The sequence below is a fragment of the Mesitornis unicolor genome, unplaced genomic scaffold (genome assembly GCF_000695765.1).
Source record: "Mesitornis unicolor isolate BGI_N332 unplaced genomic scaffold, ASM69576v1 scaffold11101, whole genome shotgun sequence".
Taxonomy (NCBI): domain Eukaryota; kingdom Metazoa; phylum Chordata; class Aves; order Mesitornithiformes; family Mesitornithidae; genus Mesitornis; species Mesitornis unicolor.
The window spans coordinates 37,426-59,670 of NW_010161701.1; the positions used below are offsets into that span (position 1 = coordinate 37,426).

The 22,245-nt window shown below is 41.6% G+C and overlaps 1 protein-coding gene across 2 annotated transcripts in view; it reads left to right on the top strand.

The window, feature by feature from the left end:
• The window catches only part of LOC104547629 (ubiquitin carboxyl-terminal hydrolase 22), a 54,029-nt gene extending 32,649 nt beyond the window's left edge, over positions 1–21,380 (top strand). For both annotated transcript variants that reach the window (XM_010193411.1, XM_010193412.1), the window contains 8 exons: positions 1,001–1,148; positions 8,340–8,445; positions 10,189–10,347; positions 12,542–12,668; positions 15,069–15,160; positions 16,604–16,666; positions 18,543–18,692; positions 20,449–21,380. In XM_010193411.1, the coding sequence (XP_010191713.1) occupies positions 1,001–1,148; positions 8,340–8,445; positions 10,189–10,347; positions 12,542–12,668; positions 15,069–15,160; positions 16,604–16,666; positions 18,543–18,692; positions 20,449–20,491 (888 nt within the window). In that variant the 3' untranslated portion in view covers positions 20,492–21,380. The remainder of the gene's footprint in view (positions 1–1,000; positions 1,149–8,339; positions 8,446–10,188; positions 10,348–12,541; positions 12,669–15,068; positions 15,161–16,603; positions 16,667–18,542; positions 18,693–20,448) is intronic.
• Positions 21,381–22,245: the final 865 nt, after the last annotated feature.

Here is a 22,245-nt window from a genome sequence, read left to right on the forward strand (position 1 = left end):
CACAAACCCTTAGTGTGGTGGGGTTTGGTTTTGGGGTGGTTTTTTTTAAACTTTTTTGCTGGTTTTGTGGATTTTCATTTTTTTTTAAGTGGCTGGGTTTTATTTTTTAAAAGAGGCCCAAATAAAACCCCAAAACCCATGTATTTCTGTAGGCCGTTCTCTGTCCTCCTCTTCCGTGCTGGTTTCCCTCCCCAGCTGTGTGTCACCACTCAGCAGCGGTGTTTCACATCATGCTTTTGCTGACTGAATGATTTGTCTGTGCACTCTCTAATACGCTTCTGGCAAAATCACCTGGGGCAATTGCAGTCGCTGCGGTAGCCAGCTCATCACATTTTGAGTGAAGCAGATTAAGAAGCAGATGCAGGAGCTGGTCCAGGACCAGATCTCCAGCAGCGACACCCTGCAGGAGCAGTAACGGGCAGCTGAATCTGGGGATAGGTGAATGAAGCGGTATCTTCAGCTGTGCTGAATAAAGGTATTTCTAAAGCCTTGTGCTGTTATAGCTGTACAAAAAAAGGCCAATACTGGCATGGGGCTGCCATCCTGCTCATCATTTTTTCCATAAGGTAGGACTGTGCACAGCCGTTGGATGCGGAGTTATCATGGATCACAGTTGGCATCTGAGAACCTCATCTTCAGCGTTTGTCTTGATTTTGGAGGGTGTTATTTGTGAATGAAATTGCTGATCTCTTGCAAATGTAAGAATATCCCCCCCCAGGCTATTTTAATAAAAGCCAGTGGTACCAGTATAGAATTTGAATGTTGTTTGCCCCTGGAAGCAAAGGAATTTCAAGGGAGGAAATGGAGATGCTCAGTTCTGAGATCACTTCTGCAGTAGCCTGTGATAAAAAGCTGTCTCTGTATTGTATTATTAAGGCCATCAGGATTAAATGGTTTAAATTTATTTGACTAATTGCACTCGTTTTAAGTTTTTAATAATTAAATGCACTGAGGCTGTGTAACTTGTTAACAGTCATGTCCTTTTCTTTGCTTTGAGCAGTTTTACTCTGGGCACCGATCTCCTCACATTCCATATAGGTTATTGCACCTGGTATGGACTCATGCACGGCATTTAGCAGGGTACGAGCAACAAGATGCACACGAGTTCCTCATTGCTGCATTAGATGTGCTACACAGACACTGCAAAGGTAAGGCTTGTCCTGAGGCTTCAATCAACAAGGAATATTGGATCAAAAGGAGGTAGAACGATCTCTTCTTAAATCAAGCGTAAACCAGTACAGCGATCTTAGCAAATTCATTTTAAAATGCTTGGTAGCCTTAAAGATTTACAAAAACCATTCCCACTGTTAAAAAATTACCTAGAGTTAGAAGCAGACAAGCCCGTACGTTGATTTTAATCACCATCGTGTTCTTCTCTTATTGGTTGTGAGTCACTGGCTTGTCTTTTAAATTGCAGTTTTAATCTATTTATACTTGAGGTGGTTAGAACTCTTACTCAGTGTGTCATGGGACTGGTGAAAATAACACTGGGGAGGCTGTGGCTGTTCTGCTTAAATACTATTCTACAGTATTTGTGATGCCAAATGGCCTACAGAAATGTGAATAAGAAAAAAAAATAGTATTTGGGTTTGGTATCTTTTATTAGTCTGTATGTAAAAATACATAATTGTGCAGTACGGTAAAAATATTCAGTGTCGTGCTTTTAGAGGTGAAGTCTTGAATTGATTTGGTAATATCATGTGAAATTATGTATTTCATGTGAGTTAACTGACCTGAATCTGAACTGGAAATTTCCCAATCTGCCAATGTTTGATCAATGTTTTGATCTTGATTTGCTTCAGCACATAAATTTTCACTATTCTTGTAAGGGGAAGATAGTAGGGTTGATGCTAGCAAAACAAACAAACAAAAAACCCCTAGTCACTATAAATAAGCTTTAAAACACTCAGCTTCCCCCTGGTGCTCTTTGAAAAGGCACTTAGAGGTTTGTTTTTTGGCGTATCAGAGGACTGTCAAAGGGAAGGCTGCTGCTGCTGCTTCTTGGAAACATTTTGAAGTCTTGCTTTTATCTTTGAGGTAGACTTACATGGTAGCAGATGGGCTTGTTCAGATTGATAATAGGTGTCCTCCAAAAGAGTCCTCTCCAAAAAGAGTACTTCTGAGGATAGGAGTATATTGGACAGTTCTTTTGTGATCATTAATATCTGGTCTTTGACAATCCCTAACAAATTCAATGAGCCTAACGAAACTGATGTTGAAGTAGTGTAAGGAAGAGTCCATCCAAATACTGACCTCTCGCTTCTTAACGCCGAATAAACCCAGCTGCAAACAGAAATACTTCGTGGTTCCTGTAAGGTTTCTGAACTAACAAATCTTGAAGCTTTTTCATCTTCTTTGATACAAAACGATGTTCGTGTTTCTTCTGTACTTCCTGCTTAGTTCATGGAGGAGGAATATTTTCTTCTCAGAATTGTAAAGAAAACACTTGCAGCTATAAAGGTCCCTGCACTCTTTTCAAATGGATAAAGAATCTGAAAATACTTTTTAAAAAAGTATGGTTTTGGCTTTAACTGAAGAATCTATTTGATACATCTTCTGCAATTACCACCAGACTCAAGCTTTCTCAACAGTTTCTTTATTCTCGGCTCTATGTGGCCTGAATGAAAATGAAACTGTGACCTGTCCTAAAACCTTGAAGAACTTACATGTTAGACCTCCTTTGGAAGGAGCTCATGCGTGTGTGTGGAGTCTTTTACTACTGGTTGGATATCGCAGATGTGTTGAAAACATTGACTTCTGAATTGTTATCATTTCATGATGGTTTCAGCCAGCTTGAACTGAATCAGGGGTTTTTGCATCTTCAGTACACAACTTTTTTGGGTTGTGGCAAAGGTACCATTTACATTCAATACCAGAACTGAAATTCAGGCATCCAATGGATACTCTGAAGTTTGAGCTACTTGCACGGACATAACTAAGCTGTTACAGCAATGCTGGTGGGAAGGCATTAGCACTAAATCCTTGGCTTTTACGCACAAAAGGCTTTAAATTTCTGTTCCTGAAGAAATAGCCTTTTATTAAACTGCGGTAAATAATTTATACCACATCAAGGTAATTTAAAAGAAGTGGTTGAGCAGTTGTGTGGGAACCAAACCAGTTCATCTAAAGCAGAATTTCAAGTATGGTCATGATAAACCACTTGTGGAATGAACTGGTTTGCTCTCTATGAGAAAGTTTTCCCACTTACATACTTAAGTATGCACACAGACATACACACATGTATGAAGTATACATATGTAAAGATATCATTACTAATTATTACTATTAAATATTACTTAAAATATGTATTATTATTAAAAATACTATTACTAATATGACCTAAAGCTACAATAAGCAAATAATGCCTCCCCTACCAATATTAAATATTTATTTTACTGAATCAAAAAAGCTTTTAAAGCTTCCAGTCAATAGTATTTGAGTTCTATAAATAACACAAAGTAAGTAAAATAAAGTCTTAGGGAACATTTTGTCTAAATCCCCTACCTTTTGGACATAATTCATGATCACCAAGGCTTCAGGCACCAATGTAAATGAAAGTGCTCCCTGTGCTAAGAGCCGTGTAGGTATCTGGTGATGTTTGTTTGGCTGGTATTGGTCATTTGTCTCTCCTCCATTGCATTTACTCAACTTTTCAGGATGTGTCCTAATGCCTAAGTCAGAGAAAGCTGTGCAGGCTCATTATTGAGATCTGTCATTGCCCAAATTAGGAAAAAATGTATGATTCTGATGTGCATTTTAGGATAAGTTTTGTAATACTGCATCCTGCAAAGCATAGAATTAACAGCCCTGAGATTCATCCATGATCTGGCCCAGGTAGTTGTTAGTTTTTGTTTTTATTTATTTTAATGCTGATTGAATCTATACTTGGTTTTAGTGGCATCTGTAAGTTTTGGAAGCCCAGGATCCCTGTATGATCACTCATGTAAATCCTGTCTCAGGTGATAGCTCTCCTTTCTAGCACTGTTGCGGTGTTGGCACTCGTGCAGGGCATGTTCTGAACACGGAGCAGGGTTGCTCTGTGCTGCGGGAGTAATAGGAAGTGCTTCTGAATAAAAGGAATCTATCGTGCCTGTGTATCAGTGTTTTTCATTGCAACAACTGGAGAAAGATGGAAGAACTGGAAAGTAGTATTTTGATTGGGGAAAAAAAGCTAAGCTATTAATTATTTCTCTTTCTCTACCATTCATCCAAAGCGTGCACAAGATCTGTCCTTAACTGCATACTCCAACTAAAAAAGCAAGAGCTTTTGTGGATCTGAATTATTCTTCTAACATTTCTACTGTAAATGACATTTAAAGCTGTACCTGCACTTTGTGTTATCCCGGTCTCTCTTGCTGGTTTGATAGTGCTGAGTTCTGCAGTGTCATTGTACCTTGGCATTTGTGCTCCTCCTCATTCATGGCTTACTCTGCATCAGATATTGGCTACCTCACCAGAGTAATGCCATAAACAGCCTTGCTGTGTAGGTAATGGCCACCCTCTTTGTATTAAAGTGTGGATTTCAGCATCTGTTGACCTTGAAATTCATGACAACCTTGATTTTTGGTCTCTGAATGTACTTGGATTATTGAAGATGATGAGGCATTGCTCTGTCGCTTCATGCATGTGCTCTTAGACAGTGAAGATCAAGTGCAAAGTATACCCCATTCTTCATGTGGGATCCTTCAGGAGCTCCAGGGCTCTTCATTTGTTAGAGAAATGTAAATAATGGGAATTTCTGCCCAGTCTGTAAAGCCCGAAGTCAGCTTTTAGTCAGCGTAACAGATAAGTGTTAATGATCAGTGAGTGCTCTGACTCCCGTGACGGTGAGGTTCCAGTCATCCAAACGCTTTGTAGTTTACTACCTTTATCTCACACATATTCAAACTCGGGGAAGCTTAGACCAGAATTGTTTTCTTGTGTGAAGCAAGGCAGCAATTCAAAAGTTAATGTTCAGCTCGGTGAAATCACTGGCTGTGGTTCTTTTTGCATTGCAAGAACAACATCAAGCGAGCAGCAGAGAGTGGCAGAGATGTGCATTTGTACGCAGAAGTTCAACAAGCAAGGTAGAAAAATTGAAATAATTTGATCTTTTTCATCCCAAACTTTATTCAGACAATGTTATTCTGTTGTCTAACAAAAAAAACCCAAACTGGTACTTTAGAGCTGATTATTCCTCATTTGTCTGGTTTTCATGAAGCGTTTTGCATTCATCTTTAACAAAGTCTGCTACAAAGCAAATGTGAAGCCTGGTGCTGGGTATCATGACAGACAAAGAGTGCTGCGCTGAGATTTGGGAATAAAGCACTGCCCTGCTCTGCGAGTTGTGCATGATATTCTTGGGAACTGATGGAGCATATGCTTGCGAAACACATCATCTGCTGTGAGCCGTATAAATTTATGTGTACACTGCTTTGTCATAAAGATAAGGAGCCCATGTTCGGATCACTAGGGGCCAAAGTAATGCAGAAAAGTCAACATTAATGTCTTGGTTTGATAAATGCCCCTTTTAAAATCTGGCAGTTTTAAAATTAATTTTTCTCATTTGAAATACGTGATGGAAGTTGGAGGCAGAACTTCTTTATTTTTATTGGAAAACCAAAAGCTACGTTAAAAAGTGATCTGTGGCTGTTCTTACAGTGGTTACATGTGATTTACCTTTAGTAGTATATTAAATGCATATATATTTGAACACAAGTTAATACGATGAGTTATTGCACAGCGCAGTAGTAATGGGTTTTTTTTAAAGACTTTAATTTGAATCAAACTTTGAAACTCAATTTTCTGCCATTCTGATATCAGTGTCTACATTGATGTATTTTCAAGCTTGGTTTTAGTCTTGTGCTGACCCATCTCTTGCAAGAAGCTGCTGATTTCCTTAGGAGGAATTATGACCAGCTTTGCAAACAAAAATGTATTAAATTAAAACCTACTTTGTAGAAGGGAACCTGAGCACAGCAACCTCGCAGCTTCTCCTTCTCAGCTGCATAAAATACCTCCTCTCAGCATCTGTTACATATTGACAAGTGTGAGTAGGTGGTAATCTGACTTTTTTTTCTTCCCCCCTCCTTCCTTTCCAACCAAATGTCATGGGAAATAACGCTGAGTGGGTAATGCCCTTCTGTTTTGCTGGGAACAAGCTCGCAGGATATTCTTTGGAGACCCTCTCGTCACTGATCCTAATTGACTTGTGTAATTGAAAAGGGAGTATTCGCTGTCTCCCGTAGGCGGAAATGGCATCTATTAGAGGTGTCCAACAGGGACGTTACCTGTGGTCCAGTGCAAGTCTCTACAGATGCTGCTGCTCTGCCTCTGCCCCCTCGAAACAAAAGCGAGGGAGGATGATGTTTCAGATGGGGAGATTACGGCGATGTGGCAGTTGCGTGGTGCTTCTTGAAAAGGGAGAAGTGGAGTTTTAAAACCAGGGATAAAAAAGACATTAGCTTCCTTTTTTAAAATCCACATGTAGTCTTTAAAGCTTATAAGTGATTTTTTCTAAAGGTGAAGGATGTCTTGTACAGTCTCTACACTGGATGCTCTATTCATTAGCTTAGCATAATTGAGACCGTATAAAAACCTTAAGTGCAGTAAGATTTAGGTGAAATTCCCATCAAGAAATGCTTGAGACAGGGTCTGATCACCTCCAACTTGAACCTCATACATTTCCAATCTAATTTTAGAGCATTTTGGTCAAGAACCATTTGAAGGAAACAATATGCTTTTCTTGACAGTTCAAACCAAGGTTTCCAAAGCAGGCAGCCGAGTGCGAGCTTTTGTGAGGCATTTAGGATCTAATTGATGAAGTGGCCCATTGCAGCTTAGTAGGCACCACTTACGTCTGCTTTTCCAGGTGGAACCTTTGCCAGTTTATATAATGGTAACAAAAAACTTCCGAAGCTTTATTGAGGAAAAAAAATAATCATCTTATTCCTTCCTGCTGCAAGAAGACTCCAGCCTAGAGCACCTCAGACACAGGAAGAGTGGTGGATTTTTGCCCTATGCTTTTAGTTTCTTCAGGTGGTTTGGAGGTTTGGTGTTTTTTCCAAATACTTGAGTGGAAATTAATTGGTTTTGAGTAATAGCTCTGATTTGAGGAGTCAGCATCCTAGTATTTCAGCTTCAGAAATTAAGTACTTTCTAGTAAGTTAGAGATAGTAGGAAACCTGGCAAAACTTACTTCTATCTTAGCCATTTCTGTTGTAGGAGGTAGGAAGACATCTTAAGATGTACTTTATAAAACAACAAGCTGATGCTGTGAAACAGTTTGAGTGTGCATCTCTGTTTTCAAAGCAAAGCCAATGGCAGCTGTCCTACCCAAGGAAAATGAGCAGAACGGTCTTGGAAATCAAAGAAAAAGCGGATTGTTGCTAGTTCACCTATGGGGAATGGAAGGAGTGTGCTTCAAAGCTGAGAACTATGCCAAGAAATTTTTGGTTATTTAGCGCTCTGGTTCATCTAAAGAAGCTGAATCGGCCTAATCTCAGTACTCAAATCATAAAAATGAATTGCTGGGCTCCTGAGACCTTCAACAACCGTTTCTAATGCCTGAAAAGATGGGTATGCGTTCATTGTGCCCCTTGGAGGATTGCAGTGTGTCTGAAGAAGCTGGAGGAAGAGGCAGCATTTGTCTTCTCACTTCAGATAAGGACATCGTTCATTTTCTCACTGGTGAAGACTTAACGGAAGGTGCAGGTTTATGTTAAAAGGACAGGACACAGCAGGTTGCAGTTTCATGGGTCCATAACAAACATCCTCCCCTCACTCTGCTCTCAGAAGTTGACTGGGATAGAATTAAAAAGTAGCATCTGCTGCCACTTCTCCTCTGTGTTCGTTTAGGAAAGTGATGTGCTGTGGAGTGCTCTGCGAAGCAGAAATGAGTGCTGCTGTGGTAAAGAGCTGGCTGTTTGTTTAGATGCAGATGTTGCATGGTGGCCCTCTAAGTGACGTTTAACTGTCTCCTTCATGAACCACCTTGGCAACTCCTTCCTCTGAGGAACTGATCTGTACATCAGGCAGTGCAAAGCAAATCTCTGTAAAGGGGAATAGGGCTGGACCCTGGAAAAGGGGTTGACTGATAGCTGATACGACCTAGAGCTTCACCTCTACAGGAGTTAACTCATTTAGCCACCTTCTGATTATATTCTGTGTTTTGCCAGGATTTTCTTGTTTTCTTGGTTTTCTTTCATACGCATCATTTTCAGGGTTCAATATTGACTATGTGAACTTGCAGTACGTTTAGAAATTAGCGTTATGAAGAGTTACTGGAGACACAGTTCAAGCCAAAGCCCCGTTCCCTCAGAGGATTTTCGACCTCTGAGCCTGTGTTTGCATTCCTGAAGGTGATGATAATGGGAAGAAGGCCAACAACCCCAACCACTGTAACTGCATCATAGACCAAATCTTCACAGGTGGACTGCAGTCTGATGTTACCTGTCAAGTCTGCCAGTAAGTAAATTTTTCCTAATTCAACTAATTTCTGTTTACTTTCTAACTCTGATTTGAAGCTGCACACCCTGCAGTGCGACAGCGTACTGAATCTTTATTGAATACCAGTCAAATATCAGCAAAATTCCAGCAAGACAAGAAGTGTTTAAATACAGCATCAGCTCAATGCAATCAGTTACTAGTTCACTGTCATATATTAAGACCAAGAGACACCTGGAAAATACTCCAGGCTTGTGCACATAAACCTTTAAAAGGTCTGTAAAAGGTGGGTTTTTTCCAAGTTCATGAGGAAAACACTTCCAAGATCTCCTTGGTGTTGAAATTACGTAATTGCTGCTACATTTGAGGAAAACTCTGACATGCAGCTGTATTTCCCATCAGTTAGGAACCTCATGTATCATCAGGAGAGGTTTCAAAGGGCCCGATACTAGAGTAATCTCGCAAGCAAATGAGTGTTTTACAAGAGTAAGGAAAACGTATTTGCTGTTCTGCTGTGTGTACTGGAGCAATTTGCTCTCTGTTTCAAGATGTTTGGTGTTGCCATAGTGCAGAAGTCAGAGTTCGTGTTGTTTGTTCTGTCCTGCATTCTTTCTAATTACGCGCTGTCCTGCAGATGGACTGTTGTGCTCCGCTGCTTTGAATCTGCTTTTATTCTCCGTTTCCTGGAGAGATTTGCAGAAGATTTACTGGAAGAAATACATGAAATTTTGTTCTTTTCCTGGTAGAGCCACAGAATCCTTACATGATAAGAAAAAGCTTGATGTGTTATGACACAATATTAACATTGATGAAACTTTAACAATAGGAGTCTTCTTTTTAAAATTGACAACTTCTACACAAATGAGCCTGGAAAAAGGCAGAATATTGTGGCTTAATGAGACCACAGAGTGAAAGACACTAGTTTTAGAGAAAGAGAGAACTCAAAGAAATAAGAGTTATGAATACAAACAGCTAATGCTTCCAAACAAGGAGCTTAGACCCCTGAAGTTCTGGAGTTCTCTTAAAAATGTAAATGCTGGAAGAGGAAGATTTGAGTCAATACCAGATAAAATGTTGAGAAGCTCTTTCCATAGTCTGGCCGTTGGCTTGTCTTCACTCTCTTGTAGAGAAGTCTGGTCAAGAACATACACTACTTGATGCAGTTATTCTTCGGCCTCCCAAATTCCAAGTGCCGTAGGAGATGTGAATGTGAACCGCAGAGCTTAATTCAGTGCACTACTCCATAGCAAACGTATTTGGTGCTCTCTTTATCAAAGTAGCCTTAAGCACCATCCTCCATGTCTTGACCAGAGAACCAGGGTGCTGGACGAGTTGGATTCCACGTCACTATCACCACAGATGTTAGCTGGTGTAAACCAGCTGGTTTATACTGGTCAGTAACCAGTACTGGTCACTGACTACAAACTGGTCAGCACTATGACCAGTACCTCTGTCTCTGAGTAACCCTGCTTGTTCACTTGGAGTCACAGTGCTCCAGTGAGTGGGAGAATGTATTAAATGCGTATATCTTGCATTTAGTACATCACATACATTTCCTGAAACACATAGCTTTTAAATATTCATAAAAACAGTCACTTGTGGGAAAATACTCTAGAGGAACTTTATTTTCTGTCATCTTTGAGTGCCCTCTAGGGGTGATGTAGATCCCATAGTTCTTTAAGTATCTGGTGTACACCCTACAGTGAGAGAGACTGTTGATTTCTCTTCCTTTAAACCTGTATTAAACTGCTTTCTTTTCCACAGTGGCGTTTCCACAACGATAGACCCATTTTGGGACATCAGTTTGGATTTGCCAGGCTCCTCCACCCCGTTCTGGCCGCTGAGTCCAGGGAGTGATGGCAGTGTCGTAAATGGGGAAAGCCATGTATCGGGCACCACCACTCTCACAGACTGCTTGCGAAGGTAGGAAATGAGGCAAATACAATTTTGGTGGGGTAAAAAGAACTTGGCTTCGTTCTGTGCTGCGGGTGGCACTGAATGGTGGGAGTACGTGATGCTTTGTCACGGCATTATTGCCAGCCAGCATTTTTTTAATGTGTTTTAGGTTTTTGCATAAGAGACAGTGAGAAGGAAGAGAAGGCTCAGAGTGACAGTGGGCCTAACAATAAGCAATCAAAACCAGTTGCTGTGCAACGCAGAAAGCAAGCAAATTTTACATTGGCTGCTGCCGGGCAGTGTGGTTTTAAATGGTCAAAACGACCAGTGTCTGCCTCCATGTTCTTGGTTGTAAAAAAGAGTTCACAAGGCATTTAATAGTTGCGTAAATTGTAACACGTTGTTGTAAATAATCGTTGTGTAAATCACAGAATCCCAGACCGTTAGGGATTGGAAGGGCCCGCAAGAGCTCATCCAGTTCAATCCCCCTGCCGGAGCAGGAACACCCAGAGGAGGTTACACAGGAAGGCGTCCAGGTGGGTTTTGAATGTCTGCAGAGAAGGAGACTCCACAACCTCTCTGGGCAGCCTGGGCCAGTGCTCTGTCACCTTCACTGAGAAGAAGTTTCTTCTCCAATTTCAGTGGAACCTCCTGTGTTCCAGTTTGTGTCCGTTACCCCTTGTCCTATCATTGTTTGTCACTGAGAAGAGCCTGGCTCCATCCTCGTGACACTCACCCTTTAAATATTTATAAACATGAATGAGGTCTCCCCTCAGTCTCCTCTTCTGCAAACTAAAGAGCCCCAGCTCCCTCAGCCGCTCCTCAGAAGGGAGATGCTCCACTCCCTCCATCATCTTTGTAGCCCTACGCTGGACTCTCTCCAGCAGTTCCTGTCCTTCTTGAACTGAGGGCCCAGAACTGGACACAATATTCCAGATGCGGTCTCACCAGGGCAGAGTAGAGGGGGAGGAGAACCTCTCTGCCCTACACCCACCCCCCTCCTGATACACCCTAGGATGCCATTGGCCTTCTTGGCCACAAGGGCACAGTGCTGATGATTCAAATCACAATTTTGGTTATTTTCTTCAATATGAGGATTAGTAGAATCAGAGAGAGGTGGTGATAGGGAAGGAAAAACATCCAGGTTCAAAGATGCTCTCAAAGAGTATAGATTTTGGAAAGAAGTTGAACTCGAATAAAGAGGATGGCTTTAGGTTTTTACCCAAAAGTTAACAAGCAGGTTGAATGTTAGACTGAAACAAGGAAAGTTTGCTAGGTTGAAGGAAACCTTGTTAATCAAGCAAGAGGGGACACAAAGAGCCTGTGATGATCCTTTAGTGCTGGAGGCTGCATTGGCCATAAGCAGAATGGGGCCAGGTAGGGTTGGTGACACATTGATTGTTGCCCTCATGTGCTCAGTGTGTGCACTGATGTAAAATGTTGCATTTCGAAATATTTCATCTCAAAAATCCTAGTTGCAAAGCAGCCTCTGGGCAGATGATTTATTTGTTCTGTGAAAGTCTAAACTTGGAGGAGAAGACTTAGCAGTCCTCGCTCCCAGCCTTTTCTGCACTGACACTTTCTGAAAAAGTGAGGAGAGATTTTGCTTTATGAGAACATGGAGGTAGGATATTTGCTCTGTGCAGTTCCCCAATCTGTAATGGTCTCTTCCTGTAGCTCCCTTGAGCAGTTCTGTCTGCAAATTTTTGAAAGAGATCTTTTTCTAGTTGTCAACACTTGGGTTTTCTTGGAAGAGATCTGTATTTTGAAAATAACTTTGTTTACAGCCCTTTCCATCTCAGAGCTTTGATCCTAGCCCTGGAGGGCTACAAACAAGAAGTGTCCTGCAGACTGGCACACAGCTGAGCACAGAAGTGGTGTCATCTTGCTTAGGAACTTCCACATCAATGTTTTCCTTTTTGGAAACAAAAGATCTTTGCTTTCTGTGTGAAAATCAGCTGTCCTGTTGTGGGAGCTGAACTGACATTTAGCTCCTTTCACTGATGCAGCTCTGTGCAATATTCCCAAGCAGAGCAACGATAAATGTCAGATTCGGATATCTGAACCGTAGCACTTTACGTTATTATGGGGTTGGTTTTTTTCAGAATGACACTTAACAGCTGTGGTGCCAGTGACCCACAAGTAAAAGAAGCATTTTCAGCTTGTGTGGAAAATCGCCTGATCACTTTGTGCATTCCTTTGCTTTTTAATATTTCTGCAGGTTTACAAGGCCAGAACATCTAGGAAGCAGTGCCAAAATCAAATGTAGTGGTTGCCATAGCTACCAGGAATCTACCAAACAACTCACTATGAAGAAGTTACCCATTGTGGCCTGTTTTCATCTCAAAGTAAGTTCACAGGGGACAGATAGAGCAGAGGACGTGTATTCCTCTCAGAGAGGATGAGCTAAATTCCTGGCCATATCTTCTGGCTTTCACTGACTAATCTTTTATGATATAAATTAATATAAAAAACAGCTTGCATGCCCAGCTAGATTTTCTATTAAGATAGTATTGCATTATCTATAATGTAACTTTGCAGTATGTCTGTGGGAACCTAAGTAATCAGAATCCAGAAGCGAAATGAAAGGCTGATGCAATATCAGAACCAGCGTAGAAACCAATCTCCAGTAACACTTACTCATCCTGCATGGTAAAATTTTTACCCTACACTTTTACTGGAAAAGTGCCACAGAGGAACTGAAGGAAAAGCACGAAAAAGTTAGCAATTGCAATGGAGAAAGCTTCTTGTATCTTCCCAGCTGTGATATAGTTCTCAACACTTCCAATCCAGATTGTCCGATGCAGTGATGAGAGATAATGTCGCAGTTGGTACCCTCAGATAGTTTAGTCCTGTACAATTTATGGCTTAAATACAGAGACTGTGGTGCCAAGTAGGCAGCTGTTGCAGAAGGTGAAGGTCACTCTGTGTCAAGAGGCAGAGGGTCCTTGGAAGGTGATGCCACAGGCCTTTGTAGAAGCAGCCACCACAGTAATTTCACTGCATCTTTGATCTGCTTGAGCTTTCCAGATGCAGACCTCTGAGGTCCTGAGTGTCTCATGGGACAGAATGACAAAGTCCTGTCCTTGCTAGGCAGTAACTGATGCTCTCTGGCCTCTGCTCTTGCTATGCCCAGTGTTTCTAGGAACTGCTTATCTGATGGTGATACCGATGTCACGTAAGCTACCTAAAGAAAAACAACATTTTGCCTACCACTGTGGTGACTGGAAACAGATTTTAAAACGGGAGCTTACATGCAGTGTACAAATGAAGGCTTGTATGGCTTCTCTTTCCAACTGGGGAACAGTGAATTGAAGGAACACATGCGCCAGCCTTTTGCTCCAGACACTTCCTTCAGTTGTTTCCAATGGTTTCTAGGCTTTGAACTTTGGTAAAACACCTGGTGTTTCAGTAGTGTTGAAAGTACATCTTTATCTTGTAGCTGCCATGGCAAAGTGTGTGCTGAACTTCGCTGTAGCACGCAGGCCGTTTTTCTGGTTTGTTTTCCATCAGTCCTCTAAGCTAGGTCAGTACATTCATACTGGAAAACCTAATAATCTGTGTGCTATAGTGTCACGGTCTCACTGAGCAAATCAGGGACTGCATTCAAGACATGATTGTAGTTTGGAATTAAGTTACAGAGCAACTACATAGCCAAAGTAGCAGCAATTTAAAGTTTCGTTTCAAAATCTGGCTTGAACAAAAGCTTGTTAATGAAATGCAGAGGTCTTGACATGAAAACAGCATGCCATAGGAAGAAAAAGTGTGTTACAGGTGGAAAGAATTGCCTCTTCTGTAATTTACAGGACTTTTCAGACTATTTGGGACAGTCATGCCTTCAGAAGTTCACCTCAAGATTTTTTTGAAAATAAATTACTTTTCCTAGGTGATTGTGTTGTCCTGTCCATGCAAAATGCAAATTTCACTTCATGAGTTAAAGCAAAAAAGGAGCACAAAAGATAGGAATTACAGAAGTCTCAGCTTTTCGCATTTGGATGTGTGGCTTGGGAATTGTCATGGCACCACAATTGGAAAATAATTAACTTGAAGTGTAAATAGAGCAGGATTTCTGAGAAATGGGGAGAGAAGCTGCCTTTAAATAGAAACTCATTCATCTCTCTCTGATATTTGTTCCTCTTTCCATTTAACGTTCAATTGAGAAGCTGAGGAGAGGATGGTGGGTATTGGAGGCCCCTTTTGGCAGAGGGACGAGCCTTTTTTATTATCATATTCCATTTTTGCCTTAATTTGAATTGCTGTTCCTGTGTAGGCCTGAGTCCTGTCACTCGAGATGATTGGAGGGGTGGATGTAGTGTGTGCATCTGATGGCAAACTCCCATTGTCACTGGTTTTGTGTGTTAGCGTAGGCAGCAGCCGTGCATTTGAATAGCGCGTAGTACAAATGAGCGCTGGTTTGGGTAAGGGCTGCGTGTGCTCTCTCTGTTTAATAATTTTTTCTTAATGTCAGTTGGGAACAAGCTTGTCTGTATCGATATTAAGGTAAGCAATCTAATGAATACTGTATTTTTCTTCCACAAATTGAGGTTTATTTTCCTAGTAGATATGTTTCTGCATTTACATGAGGGATTTCAGTCCAACTAGTTGGTTGAAAAAGTCCAGGAGTTTCCCTGGCTACTGACTGCTAATATTTTTTCATGTCATTGTTCCTAAGCTTAGAACATTTATAAAAACCAGGAAATTTAGCCTTTTTCTAAAGAAAAAACCCAATTCTCCCACTTTGTCTCCAGCGGTTTGAACACTCAGCCAAACTGAGGCGAAAGATCACTACGTATGTCTCGTTTCCGCTGGAGCTGGACATGACACCATTCATGGCTTCCAGGTGTGTACCAAGTTCCAAATCCCCCAAAGACCTGGACAGATCTGGTTACGGTTCATACACGTGCAGCATGAAACGTCCTCGAATCACGGTTGTAGACCAGTATGTGTAATGATCCTTCTGCTGTAAGCTTCTCCTTCAATTGTGCATCTTTTCTGACCTAATTTTTAGATAAAACATTGAGTTTTGTGTGCCAGAAAAGGCTTTATATTTAAACATTTATTTTTTTTTATTAATATGTGTTACAGTTTTGGTTGCATGTTAAATTTATAGACTCATATCCATCGTGATCTCTGCTTTGGTCCCATCACCTGAGTGCCCACCCCCCAATCATCTTCTGTAATTAGAGCAGACATAACCTAATGCCTAACTTAGTATTTCTGAAGTTATAAAAATCTCCTTCCTCTTTATTCCACCACACATGCAAATCGAAGGTTTTTTGTTTTGTACCTTTAGCTTCTGTTTAGCGAATACTGCAAGAAGAAAAAAGTCCACATTATAATAGGTATTTCTAATTGGTACTTAAAGGACAGGTAGGACTTCTCCCACCTGTGAGGTTTGTGAAAGACATTACATGGATAAAAATATACCTTTATGAAAGAAATTTAATCAGCTCAATTAAGGAGTATTTGTCAGGTATTCCATTCAAATATACATGAGGATATTCAGATTTAATTTATAGCTGAAGAAATGCAGAAAGCTGCAAAATGTGATCTCTCTTAGCACAGAGGCTCTATTTGATGCTCAAAAATTATTAGTAATTTCAAACTTCCCCCACCCCAGAGAAAAGTAAATGCTTCTGCCAGTAGAGAAAGGAGAGTCCTGAAGCTCTGTTAGTGTTATATTAAGAATATATGGTTTGTTCTAATGTAGTCTGGAGATTTTGATACTTCCCTGTTCCTCTATGGTGAATTCTCCCTGGATAGAACAGAGTCTGCTGATGAAAGGTACCAAGCATAATGGAATATAGATGGGATAATCAGCAGGCGTAACTCAGTAATCTGAATTTCATCGGCTGTGAAATCAACAGCGTAATCCTATTGCTGCTGTCAAAACACAAAATGAATTTACAAGTCAGAGCCAGGGTGATTGACCCATCACAGGATAAAGGATTGATGTAATTAGATGTTTTTCCAGATTTAAAATACAAATCGTTTCTTAACCTGTTTTTAAGCTTTCTGGATAGGACGTTTGATCTAAACAGATCTGTGTTTGCAGCACTGAAGCTTTGACCAGGAAGAGAAATGATGTTTCTCATGTAGCGCTGCTGTGAGAACAAATAAAGCATCTTTAGCATCCTAATCAGCAGCCCTCCTCTGCTGCTGAGCAGCATTGTGCTTTTGAATCGGGACCTGCATTCGGTAGACGGGCTGTGTCGTGTCAAACCTGTTTCCTCAGTTTGGGAAGCCACTGCTTTAAGTGACTGGGTTTTTGTGTGTGTTGCAGTAAAGAGAGCAGAATGAACGGGCAGTACCAGCAGCCGACGGATAGTCTAAACAACGATAATAAGTAAGTGGTACATTCCATGACTCCTGTTGTGAAAGGTAGTTGGAGATACAGAGTCTGCTGTGTGCGCTGCAGTGCGAGCTGCATTACCATATTTGACAGCACAGTAAGTCTGAACTGTTGCAAAATAAAGCTTCGTTCCCTACAGTTGCCTATGCTTGCATGGTTTTGTGGCAGCTGAGTTTCAGCTCTGGAGGTGGTAACCCCAGCAATTGGTCTAGGAGCAAAATGAAAAGCTATGGTTACGGTGTTAAAGGGGATGGGTGTTTCCTTTAAATAATCCTATTTCTATTGCAATGGCAAAGGGAGTTCTAGAAGACTCAAAAAAGAGTTTATGTATCACTGACACTCAAAGTCCCAAGTAGATCACCCCAGTAATTCTGGGGTGGTTTGGTGAGGTGTTGATTCCAGTCAAATCAAATGACAGGTTGATAGGGGACTTGCTCAGGGATGTAAAAGAGGAGAGTTGAAACCAAGATCCATAGCTTTATATAGAATAGAGATGGTCTCACAAACTTACAACTTATCTTTTTTCTGGGTTTTGTTTTGTTTTAATAAGGTTACAAGTTTCGTTGCTGATGCCATGTGTTTAAATTCTTCAAGGTACTTTAATATGGCTCTAGAGGTTTCCTAAAGAAACAGGAGTCACACAAGAGACATTTAAAAACCAGCTCACCAGGCCTTAGTGCAGTTGTCGTACGGGGAGATACCAGGCAGGTGTTCGGTGTGGTCCTATAGCAATTGATTGATGAGATGTGTGGTGTTTAATGGTGTTAGCAAAGGTCTGAACGGAAACACAACTGATCACTGTAGAGGTTTGCACATGACTGAAGCTGGGGAAGTTGTTAGTAACGATGATTAGGTAATGAGAGCAAAGGCATCTGGGCTGCTGGATTGGGGCAATCCTCAAATCCTCCATCAAGGACTGGAGAGTGGTGTCCATCCCAGTTGGGTTCGGGGACTCCACTAGGAAGAGGATGACTTTATCAGTCAGAGCCTCTGCAGGCTCAATAGGTGCCTTGTTGTGGCACCACTGTGCCAAAAGAGCTCTGTGGATTTTGAACATAAGTAGGACAGTATCGAGTGAGATTGGAGAGATTATTTTACCATTGTGCAGCTGTGTTTCTATCCCAGTATGAGGACAGTATTTTAAGAAAGAGTTAAAGAGAGTGGAGAACATTTGCAAAAGAGCAGCAGCGGTATTTAAGACTGGAAACAAAATCTTACCTTAGAACAAAAGAGCCAAGGACTTCAGTCCTTTTTAAGAAAAGAAAAGGGGGATGGGGGAAAGTTGAGAACAACTTGGTTAGTCTTATCTTTCTCTGAAACAGATGTCTGCTTGTTTTCAGGCTAGCAGGCAAATGCACAGCAGCATCTGAAAGCTGGAAGTTGAGGCTGAATATGCTCAGTATTTCAAGATAGGCACAAACTTTCCAGATTAAGGACAATTAAGCAGTACAGTAATTTATCACTAGAAATGTTTAAGATCACCTATGTTTAAGATTACCTCCTTCCCCATCTCTATATCTCAAATGCATTTTTCTGGTTCACTAGGGTAAATAATTCAGGGAAATATAAGGTCATACTATATAATCAGTGGTCCTCTTCGGGAATGAATCAATATTGCTCTATTTTAGAAGAAAAATCTTTGGTAGCCAGTATTGGTAAAGCAAAAGTAACATCAAGACAGAAAAAGAAAAATGTGAGATTTTATCCCCGGGCAAGGATGCCCTCTTCCCAGTTAAGAGCTGGTGTCTTATTGATGGCTGAGCCTTTACTATTGCTATACGTGGTTATGAACACGAGCTTCTGCCTGTCTAAAATGTCAGTTGTTTTTCTCCTTCTGATCCAAATACTCATTAACTTTTTTCCCTCCCAGGTATTCCTTGTTTGCAGTAGTTAATCACCAGGGAACCTTGGAGAGCGGGCACTATACCAGCTTCATCCGGCAGCACAAGGACCAGTGGTTCAAGTGCGATGATGCCATTATCACCAAGGCTAGCATTAAGGATGTGCTAGACAGTGAAGGGTAAGTTGTGCCCGGGAAAGGGGAAGGGAAGGGCAACTTTGACCATTGCACATGAGCCGTTTCTTAGCTCGTGGCTTTAAATTGATTTCAGATTGGTGTTATGGTTTCACATACTTGCATTAGACAAACAATAGGAGTGCAGAGCAGTCTTGGTCTTGGTGTTCCCCATTTGAGGGAAGCATTGGGGACTGGTACAAGTTTCAAGAATTATCCTATAATATCTTAATTTTATTGTTAAATGATTTGACAAGGTAATTTCTGCATTGAGGTCAGCAGAAAAATGAGTCTCTGGCCCTCAGATGGGCTCTGTCTGTGGAAGAAAGTACCACAGGCAGGGGATGAGAGGATTTGTGACACAACTGCTGCCCATCCATCTCATTAAGGGCTGGTTTGAGCTCTGATCTGCTTTCCCTGGTTCAGATGAAGGCTGACACTAAACAGATCTGCATTGTACGAGGAAAGCTCCATAGGGTGTGAGATGGAACAGTGATAATTGGAAAGTCTCAAAAGTGCTGTGAAGCATTTTGGGGGTCATGCAGTGACCCTGTCAGCGTGTGGTGTGTGAGGAGTGCGCAGAGATGAGTCCTGTTCCTCTGACACGTAACTGGGTTCTGTTATGTAGCAGTGCACTTAAAGTAATTAAGGACAGGAAAAATTTCATCCTACTAAAACACCAGATTTGAGTACAGATTGAGACATTAGATATCTGAGTGGGACATACGAGTTTGCACCCACATGCCTGGTTCTTCATTTGGTGGTTGTTTTTCTTCCTGTAACTAAATGGCAGACAGTTTGCAGTAATCCCAAGTGTCTGATGCTTTGGTGATGTGACTCTAAAGCATCTTAAAGCACCTCCGTTGTATTTTCTGTGCCATGATAGTGTTAAATGGATACCCCCAGCATGATCCAACCTTGCAAAGCTTTCAGGCCCTAACTAGATTGTGTGAGAGGATTTGACTGTCTGATGTACAACTGTTCAGTCTCACAGGATCCCAGAACGTTAGGGATTGGAAGGGACCTCAAAAGCTCACCCAGTCCAATCCCCCTGCCGGAGCAGGAACACCCAGATGAGGTTACACAGGAAGGCGTCCAGGCGGGTTTTGAATGTCTGCAGAGAAGGAGACTCCACAACCTCTCTGGGCAGCCTGGGTCCAGTGCTCTGGCACCCTCACTGAGAAGAAGTTTCTTCTTAAATTTAAGTGGAACCTCCTGTGTTCCAGTTTGTGTCCGTTACCCCTTGTCCTATCATTGTTTGTCACCGAGAAGAGCCTGGCTCCATCCTCGTGACACTCACCCTTTAAATATTTATAAACATGAATGAGGTCTCCCCTCAGTCTCCTCTTCTGCAAACTAAAGAGCCCCAGCTCCCTCAGCCTTTCCACATAAGGGAGATGCTCCACTCCCTCCATCATCTTTGTAGCCCTACGCTGGACTCTCTCCAGCAGTTCCTGTCCTTCTTGAACTGAGGGGCCCAGAACTGGACACAATATTCCAGATGCGGTCTCACCAGGGCAGAGTAGAGGAGGAGGAGAACCTCTCTCGACCTCAGTCTCCTGAGTTGCTGGTAAAATTTCAGCTGGCTTCCCTCCTTCTCATCCATGGTTACTGCAGGGAACTGGCACGTCCCTGGAATCGCTTCCAGTTGAAAAGAAAACCAAAATTAATAGTCCTCGTTTTTTATCGTCGCATCAATGGAAGTACTGATCTGCTCCGACGCGTAGCAGAAAGCTGAAACTGTACCTCTGCTTTCTTGCAGATATTTGCTGTTCTATCACAAACAGTTCCTGGAGTATGAATAGCCTTATCCAGCAGCTTGTCAGATACAAACAAGGAAGAAAATAAGCAAGCCTTCTGAATCGACACACAAACCTACCTGAAACAAAAAGACCCATTACAAAACAACTAGCACTGAGCTGTAACAGGACCTACTTGACACTGACTCAAAGCCTGGCGGAGTAAGGAATGAACAATGTCCACCGTGTCTGCGGTCCCGCAAGGACAGAAAGGGGGAAAAAAGAGGCTCCAGTCAGTCACTTAAGAGGAAAAATAAAATGAAAGGAATGCTCTGGGTGGGGGAAATGGGAGCAGAGGAGTCCGGGCACTGGTACATCTCCTATGTTCCTCCAAAACGTGTGTGGGAAGGCAAGGGGTTATACCCTCATCTCCATAAAGCATCTTCTCCATTTGGTGCTTCAGCTCCAACGACCAATCATATACCAGTTAAAATTAAAAATCCAAGCCCATTTTTTATGCATATGGGTCTGAAAGCAGTAGAGTGGAGGAGGAGGAGGGGATGACACAACTAAAGGACTTTGCAAGTATCTTTTTATTTGTGAATTTTAGTTATTAAATAAATACAGTATGAAACTATTAGGCTCTTTTTTTTCCCAACAACCGTAAAAGAAATCCTGGATTGTGGAACTGAAGCTGCAGCACTAAGACAGGTTTTTCGAGCATGCCTGCTTGCACAGGTAATGTTTAATGCCATCGGACTGCTCATCAAAAGCATCAGCACAGATTCTTTTCTGTTTGAGCCCTTTGTTTTGTTTTGGTTTTGTTTTCTATAAATAGCTATTTTCTTAATTTTTTTTTTCCTTTTATTCCCTTTTTTTCTTTTTTTTTTTCACAAGAATGAAATTCATAAATGCAACCATCAGTAAAAAGGAATGAATTGGCGTGTTTATACTGTAAGAGTGGTCTTGGTTCTTTTTTTTTTTTTAAAATCCTGTGAACAAGTTTGAATTTCTCTAAACTGCTTGTTTTGTTGTTGCTGGGTTTGGTTTGGGTTTTCTTTTTCCCCTGCTGCCTTCCAAAGCCATATATATACATATACATATATATATGACACTGAAAGAACCTCAGCGTCGAAAAATGTACCATCTGTTGGAAACGGTTGCTGCTGGGGGCAGCATCGAGCGATGGATCTGCTGCTACTGAGCACTTCTGCAGTGCACTCGGGGGTTTTTTTTAAGTAAACACCACATTTTCCTGGTATGTGCTAGGCTGGTATTGGTTCCTTGTATCCTCCCACGTGTATTAACTCCTCACGTACTCTTCTCCTTGCAGCATCAGCCTCGATATCCGCGCCGTAGCTTGCAGCACTGGGTGCACCAGCTTGTTGCTCTTTGTCACAAATGTTATTTTTTGCTCCTTTTCTCCCCCTCCACTGCTGGGTTTTAAAGCCGCTCGTCGAGATAGCGGCGGTAACGGCTCGGGTGCTGCGTCTTCGTCTCAGGAGGCCGGGCTCCAAATTGAATTGCAGCCTGGGAGAGAAACCATTCAGAACATAGAGCTTAAATGAGCAAAAAATAGCTTTATTGTCCCTTATGGAACGTGTAGGGAGCTGTGTGTAAGATACAAATTGGCGTAAGAGCCACACCAAGAAGGTAATTGAGATCTGCATGTGTATCCAGACACATGTATCCTGTTTGACTTTACCAACGTGCTGGGTTCTCACCTTTTAGAAATTAATTACAGTGTTGAATCTGCCCGGGACAGAGGTGGGAAGCGTCTGATAAACAGAAGAAGTAGGAGGAAAATGAGGCATGTGGGT